Source organism: Gekko japonicus, unplaced genomic scaffold, assembly GCF_001447785.1.
Source record: "Gekko japonicus isolate JY-2015 unplaced genomic scaffold, Gekko_japonicus_V1.1 scaffold1246, whole genome shotgun sequence".
In the NCBI taxonomy this organism is placed as follows: domain Eukaryota; kingdom Metazoa; phylum Chordata; class Lepidosauria; order Squamata; family Gekkonidae; genus Gekko; species Gekko japonicus.
The window spans coordinates 189,402-197,791 of record NW_015163126.1 but is presented as its reverse complement, the minus strand read 5'-3'; the positions used below and the strand labels follow the sequence as shown (position 1 = coordinate 197,791).

The window sequence follows — 8,390 nt, the reverse complement described above, 5'->3', positions numbered from 1 at the left end:
AGGGTGACTGGTATCAGGGGCTCCTTTGCATATTAGGCCACACACCCCTAGTGTAGCCAATCCTCCAAGAGCTTACAGAGCTCTTCTTACTGGGGCTACTGTAAGCTCTTGGAGGATTGGCTACACTAGGGGTGTGTGGCCTAATATGTAAAGGAGCTCCTGCTACCAGTAGAGCCCTATTAACCCCACCTTTTACTCGGAGTCGCAGAGCGGCTTAGGGCTCAGAGCTCTTTTCCCTTCCCGTCCCCACAACAGACACCCTGTACGCAGTGTTCCCTCTAAGCTGAGTAAGTGTGAGCCAGCTCACAGTTTTTTTGCCTCCGGCTCACACATTTATTTGTCTTAGCTCAGGAAGGCTGGCTCCAGAGCCAATTAATTTAGGCAGCAGCCAGATTGCTGACTCACAGCTTTAATGCCAGTCACTCACAAAGCAGGATTGTTGCTCACAAGACTCCACAGCCTAGAGGGAGCATTGCCTGTGAGGTAGGCGGGGCTGAGAGAGCTTTTTCAAGGACTGCTCTTTGAAGAACAGCTCTGACAAAACTGTGGCTTGCCCCAGGTCATCCAGCAGCTGCGTGTGGAGGAGTGGGGAATCAAACCCGGTTCTCCCAAATTAGAGTCTGTGCTCCTAACCGCTACACCAAACTGGCTCTCAGCAGGTAAAGCTTTCCACCTCACTGCATCTGCATGCGCGGACAAACTGCACCTGCAGAAACTTTACTTGTCGTTGAGCTTTTAAAGGCATGGAAGCCCTGCCAGAAGACAACATGTGGCAATGCTACTGTTATGTTTTGGGACTGAAACACTGCAGGACTGTGCTGCCAGAGACCGGGTGAGCTTGGAGCCGAATACCAATAGACCAACAGGATTCTGGCAGGAACCAATCAAGGTGTAGGACTGTGCTGCCAGAGACTGGGTGAGCTTGGAGCCGAATAACAATAGACCAACAGGATTCTGGCAGGAACCAATCAAGGTGTAGGACTGTGCTGCCAGAGACCGGGTGAGCTTGGAGCCGAATAATAATAGACCAACAGTATTCTGGCAGGAACCAATCAAGGTGTAGGACTGTGCTGCCCGAGGGAGGGTGAGCTTGGGGCCGAATAACAATAGACCAACAGTATTCTGGCAGTAACCAATCAAGGTGTAGGACGGTGCTGCCAGAGGCAGGATGAGCTTGGAGCCGAATAACAATAGACCAACAGGATTCTGGCAGGAACCAATCAAGGTGTAGGACTGTGCTGCCAGAGACCGGGTGAGCTTGGAGCCGAATAACAATAGACCAACAGGATTCTGGCAGGAACCAATCGAGGTGTAGGACTGTGCTGCCAGAGACAGGGTGAGCTTGGAGCCGAATAACAATAGACCAACAGGATTCTGGCAGCAACCAATCAAGGTGTAGGACTGTGCTGCCAGAGACAGGGTGAGCTTGGAGCCGAATAACAATAGACCAACAGGATTCTGGCAGGAACCAATTAAGACATAAAGTTTTGTAAGTAGCCTATCGTTGGGAGTGGGGTGTGTTGGGGATGTGGCTATTGCAGGCAATATAACCGAGCTGAGGCTCCAGTCTGCAGCCTTGTTCTGGCTGATATCACTGAATAAAGTAGAGCTGATCACTAGACTGGGAGTCTGTTAATCCATGGAACCCACTATTTAACAGTGGCGATGAACGCATGAGCATGATGTAGCCCCCAGTTACCCAAAGCAACCTTTGTTGATCTTAAAAGGGCCACTGGACCCTCACTTTGTTCTCCTGCTCCAGGACCAACATGGCTGACCACCTGCCACCAAAAGTGTTCTTTCGAACGGCCTAAACTGGAACCGCCCATATATCATCCTGCGTTGCCCCGCCGCCAAGGCTTCATTTACAGAAATGCGGCTTGATCGTTTACTGCTCGTCAGCAGTGGAGATTGATCCGCTTCTAGGAACCCGTCTGGATTTTGTCAATTTCTTTTTGAGCCCAGGCATAAATTTCTAATGGGCGTATTAGCAAAAGGGCCATTATGGATTGTGGCAAAGGGGAGAGACCGGCGTATCACCCACAGGCAGCAGGAACCTGTTGCTACTTGCAAGAAAAGCAGATCCCGCACGGTGGAAGGAAAGCAGAAGACTGCACGGTGTGAGCCTTCAGGCTGAGCCAGGTCACTGCAGATGCTCCACCCCTTCCCTCACACCATGTTTACCTAGCACTATTCTTTCCCATCACCAGCATCACACAGGTGGGAGGTTGTTGCTGGGTCTCCCCATGCGAGGGCACATCTATCCTCTGCTAAAAGCTCTGCACTGGCTGCCTGTAGCATACTGAATTCAGTTCAAGGTGCTGGTTCTTACCTTTAAAGCCCTATATGGTCAGGGACCTACATACCTAAGGGACTGCCTTACCCCACATGTTCCCCGGAGAGCACTACGATCGGGATCCCAAAATCGCCTGGCTCTGCCTGGCCCCAGAGAAGCCAGGCTGGCTGTGATGAAAGCCAGGGCCTTTTCAGTGGCGGCTCAACACTGGTGGAATGAGCTCCCAAATGACATCAGGGCCCATTTGCAGTTCCGCTGGGCCTGCAAGAGAGAGCTCTTCTACCAGGCCTTTGATTAAGGAGCTGCACTATACAACGGAGGCCCTGGCCCCAATATTCACACCATCATCAACCATCGATATTAACATCGTTATAAACAGCCGGATATAACCCAGACTATGCTAGCAGCTGACTGCTTGTACTGTTGGATATAGGGTTGCCAAGTTGAAAAATCTCCTTACCGGGGGATTCCCGGTCTATGGCTTGAGCGCGCGCGCGCAAAGCACCACACGCACATCACCAGGAAGTGACGTTATGACGCCGAGCACACTGGGGGCGGGGCCACGACCATCTGAGGGAATGCCATAGAGTTTTCCCTCGGATGACCGTGGCCCCGCCCCCAGCGTGCCCGGCGTCATAATGTCACTTCCTGGTGACATGCATGCCGGGGTGGGGTTCCCCCCGGGGCCCGATACACCACCGGCGGGGAACGGGCTTTTGGGGCGGGGGTTTCCCCGCCCTCCGGGGGGACTTGGCAAGCCTAGTTGGATACCGCTCACGCACGCCATCACACATGACTCATCCCGGCACTAGCACTTTGTACGTTTTATGTTGTATGTGTATATTGTCATGATTGTAGTTAAATCTGTTTTAGTTGCGCAGTATCCTATGTAAGCTGCCCTGAACCTGCTTTGGCGGGGAGGGCGGGGTAAAAATTAAATCAATTAAATAAATAAGAAATAAAACTCAACAGGAGAAAAGCAGGTGTGGAATCACAGCAGTGATGAAGAGGGAAGGGTTAAAAAAACACACACCACACACAGTGCCCATTGCTTCCTTCTCCCCAAACTGTACCTTCCCTTGCATTTATATAGTTCTAGTTAGAGCATTTAGATACTACAGTGAGATTAACAATGGAACAACTCCGTGTGGTTTTTCCAATTTTTTTTTTAAAAGATCACATAAAACACAGTTTTAAAAAGCCCAAAAGTAACCAATAGTCGAATTCTTGGATAATTTCATATGAAGGCATATTACTGCCAATGTTCCCTCTAAGCTGAGTTAGTGTGAGCTATCTCACAATTTTTTAGCCTCCGGCTCACATGTTTTTGTCTTAGCTCAGGAAGGGATGGCTCCAGAGCAAGCTAATTGATGCAGCAGCCAAATTGCCCACGTACACCTTTAATGCCAGTAGCTCACAAAGTAGAATTTTTGCTCACAAGACTCCGCAGCTTAGAGGGAACATTGATTACTGCCCGTGTGCAGGAGAAGGAGATGGTGAGGGAAAGGGATAGGGTTGAGAGTGGGGAAGGAGAGACAGAGAGCAAGAAGCCAGGATCGTGATTTTCCTGTGGGCGATTCTGCAACTAGCATTCCCTCCACATTTTCTCAACTGGGAGGAAAAGGTGCAGGTCAAAGCCACATTCAGATACCTCGGGGCAACGCCGCACTGACTGCAAAGGCACCCCTGAACGGCCACAAATCTATGCAGAAGGCACCATAAAAACCCGATGATCAACGAAAGCGAAAGTGGCGTGCAGTGTAGAGGGTCCCATAAAACCCGATGATCAAAGAAAGCAAAAGTTGCATGCAGTGTAGAGGGTCCCATAAAAACCCGATGAGCAAAGAAAGCGAAAGCGGCGTGCAATGCAGAGGGGGGGATTTCTGTCCCAACGTGCGTTTTGTAAAACGATGGAGGGAAAAGGCGATGCAGAATCGCCCCATCTCCGCATCTATGAGGACATGACCACAGAGGGGTGTGCAGATAGGACAGCAGTGCTTTCAGATGATGAGGCTGTCACTCATAAACTAGTCTTCCCCTTATCTCTTTAACAGAAGCCCAACTCGATGAGGATTAAAAGAAGGGAGGCGTTTCACCTGTATCATTTGTGCATGCTCTGAAAGGCACCAAAGGAGGGGCAGGTAAAGAAAAAGAAAACTAAAACCGTGTTCGTTTACCCCCATCAGTTCGCCAGCAGTCAACGAGGACCAACGAGCAGCTGTTATCGGGGATGCATTGAAGTAATTGGAGTTGGCTCATTATCTTACCGACACAAATCTGAACCAGATAAGCAGTGTTCCCCAGAAATATGACAATCTCCCCAATATGCACGAATCCCACCTCTACCATCTGTTTTTAAAAGATCCTTCCCCCCGCCTTCCCCCAGTGACCTAATTTCAAGACATTAAGCATTTGTAGTTTATCCCCATTCACATCCTTAAACCAAGAAGGAACCTTTGCCACTCGGAAAGTAAGAGGAAGATGAGGGGGGAATCCACAGCCTTTCCTCTGCCCGCTCCGCCATCTTTTTTAAAAAAAAGAGCACAGGTAAAACGCCAGACTGAACCTTGTGATCACTGTAGTACGGGTCAATGTCCTCCAGGGGTTCCCCAACGAGCTCCGATGGAGGAGACCCGTAGATATCGGGGAGCTTCTTGCCGGCCTGCAAGTCAAACTGGGGCCGAGGCTTTTCTTCATCGGCCACCTGCTCCCTGTATTCCTGCTTGGCGTTCCTGGCGATCTTCTCCTCGATTCGCTTCTTGATCGCAGCCAAGGATTCGGGCGTGAACCGGTGGAAGCTGTTGGAACCCAGTGGTAACAAGAAGTCGGCCATCTTTTCATCCTGATTCTCCTTTGTACTGGCCTTTATTCCTAATAGTAAAAAACAACTGTAAAGACACAAAGAGAGGGGGGAAATATCAGCATCTAAACAGGGAAGGCAAATGAGTGTTAAGCACTAAGCGACAAGTCACAACGAGTCAGGGCAGTGGCCTTAAATCCACTTGGGAAGCCCGCAAGTTAAGTCGAGGGAATGCTGGCTTCAGCTAAATTAACCACCTGTTTTCCAAAGCACTGTGCAGATGTCTCTAATGGCTTGGAGGTAATAAGGAATTCCGTGCCCCACCCCAGAATTGCTGCACTGCATATGGATAGGACTGCCAATGAATTTCATATCCGTGGCCTTAAATCCACTTGGGAAGCCCGCAAGTTAAGTCGAGGGAATGCTGGCTTCAGCTAAATTAACCACCTGTTTTCCAAAGCACTGTGCAGATGTCTCTAATGGCTTGGAGGTAATAAGGAATTCCGTGCCCCACCCCAGAATTGCTGCATGGCATATGGATAGGACTGCCAATGAATTTCAGATCATTTTCATATAAAGCAATTTCGTATAAAGAAAACGTATACAAGATGTTTTATAGATAGTTCATTACGCCTGACAACTTGGCTAAGTTTGACCCAAAATGTTCAACTGATTCTTGGAAATGTCAAACTAAGGTTGGTTCCTTTTATCATATGTGGTGGCTGTGTGATAAAGCAAAAAAATAATAATACTGGGCATGATTCATAAAATACTACAAAAAAATCTGAAATGTTCTGTACCCTCTGTTCCTGAAAAGTTTGTGTTAAATATTATACCTGAGAAATGTAACAAAAATGATTCATATCTCATTTTGTACATAAATCAGGGCTCTTTTTGTAGAAAAAGCCCAGCAGGAACTTATTAGCATAATAGGCAGGGGTCATTTGGGGGGGGACGCGGGGGGACGCCATCCCCCCGGGTGAGGTGTGGGAGGGCGGGGCCTGGAGCTCCCTGCTGGTGCCCGCTGGAGGTCGCCACCGGCTGTGGGGAGGACACACTTCCGGTGATGTCAGGGGGTGTGGCATATGCTAATGAGTTATGCTAATGAGTCCCCCTAGATCTTTTTCTACGAAATGACCCCTGATAATAGGCCACACCCAACCCCAGAAACTTATGAGCATATTGGGCCACACCCCTGACAGCACAGCTCATTAGCACATTAGGAGGCACCCCCATGTTACCAGAAGTGTAGTTATCCAGCCACACCCACCTTTTGCTTGCTATTCTGTTTACCTTGTTTGTTGTCAAAACCCAGGGCTTTTTTGTAGCAGGAACTCCTTTGCATGTTAGGCCACACACCCCTAATGAAGCCAATTCTAATGGATTTCTGCTGTTGGGTGTGGCCTATTATGCTAATGAGTTCCTGCTGGGTGTGGCCAACTTGGGAGCCAGCTGGAACTCCATTCCTGTGCGTTCCTGCCCAAAAATAGCCCTGATCATAACTACAACTGCTGGAATACTATACGCCAAATATAGGAGAAGAACTGAAACACCCTTGAAAAAAGAAATTTTAAATAAAATCCTGGAAACAGCCGAAATGGATAAACTAAACTGCTGTCGTATCAAAGCTGACTTATGGAGACCCTGTAGGGTTTACAAGGCAAGTGGCAATCAGAAGTGGGCCCTTTCTGCACCGAAAGCTTGCTCCAGAGAATCCGAGGAGCCCTTAAGGGCTGACTTCACAGTCCCGTGCATTCCCTCTGTATTGGTTTCCCCCCCCCTCTGGTTTATTTATTTGTGTATTCTGTATGCATTCTGCATCTACAAGCAAAACCTGCGTGTTTGGAGATAACTGGCTGCCAGCCCCTCCCTCCCTCCCTCCCTCCGTCCCTGATTCTGCAAAAAGAAAAGGGAAGGGAGGGGGAAATCCAAACCCACACATGCAAGACTGACACATTTGGGAGCAGGAAATCCCCTAGTCCTTTATATTCATCGATTCCTTCTTATGCTCTTTCTGGCTTTTTAAAAGTTTGCCTGAGCGGGAGGACATATCCTCTTTTGTCTTTGGAGAAGGAGGGAAAGAAAACAGAACAGGGAGGGAGCGTCGGCCTAAAGAGAGAGGCGGAAACGGGGGGAGGGGCAGTGGGCAGCACTTAAATACCCACAGAAACAATTCTACTTTAGAAAGGATTAGCGATTCGAAAGTGGATGAGAATAAAGAATCGCTGCAAAAGGAGTTTCGAGAACTGCGGGGCAACAGTGTGTTGGAAGCGGTCTGAGTGCAGATGCCTGTCAAACAAATGGAAAAACAAGAGAAACAAAGTGGACGTAGCAGCAGGAGGGAATGCAGGACAGAAGAATAGGATGCGCTCAGAGACCAAGGAAAAATAGGTAAAGTAAAGGTAAAGGTTCCCTTGCTCAAAAGCCAGTCGAGTCCGACTCTAGGGTTGCGGTGCTCATCTCCGTTTCAAAGCCGAAGAGCCAGCGTTTCAAAGCCGAAGAGCCAGTGGCCGGCATGACTAAACACCGAGGCGCACGGAACGCTGTTCCCTTCCCACCGAAGTGGTACCTATTTATCTACTATGCAATTTCTTGCTTTCGAACGGCTAGGTTGGCAGGAGCTGGAACTAGAGACGGGAGCTCACTCCGTCATGCGGCACACTCGGGTCTCGAACGGCTGAACTACTGACCTTCCACGGCCTGCAGTTCAGCGTCTTAGCCACTTGAGCCACCGCAGCAGAAAGGGCCATGGGTTTGTCATTGCCTGCCTCTGCGTAGCGACCCCAGATTTCCTTGGCGATCTCCCATCCAAAGACTGACCTGGGCCAACCCTGCTTAGTTTCTGAAAACTGACAAGATTATTCTAGTCTGGGCCATCCCGGTCAGGGCACCACGCAACCTACCGCCTACCATTCCCCAAGATAACACATTGGCTGTGATCACACAGGCAGTTTGGCCCGACACGGCCACTCCTCCCCTCCGGATCAAAGGGGCAGTCAGACACCCACATCTGCCAGGCATTCCCCAGCCGTACTTATCCCGTCATAGGATCCTTGGAGCCAGGTTTAAAAGGCACCACATCACAAGTGGTGTTTTCAGTTCTCCGCGCTGTCATTGCGCATGGCCAGATGTCTGAACGTGGGGGAGCACATGCAGAACAGATTTGGCAATCTGAACCTGCAGATCCGTTCTGCTACTAAAAAAAATCCTATGTGCGCATGTGCGCGCATGTGTGCACATGCACATGCATGCGCACACGTGGATTTTGGACATTTTTGGCAGCGTGCTCCATGG

General features: G+C 49.5%; 1 protein-coding gene across 1 annotated transcript in view; it reads right to left on the bottom strand.

Moving 5' to 3' along the window:
- LOC107106727 (sodium channel protein type 5 subunit alpha-like) overlaps nt 1–5,129 on the bottom strand; it is a 10,430-nt gene extending 5,301 nt beyond the window's left edge. The window contains exon 1 of the mRNA XM_015406909.1: nt 4,863–5,129. Within this exon, the coding sequence (XP_015262395.1) occupies nt 4,863–5,129 (267 nt within the window). The remainder of the gene's footprint in view (nt 1–4,862) is intronic.
- Nucleotides 5,130–8,390: the final 3,261 nt, after the last annotated feature.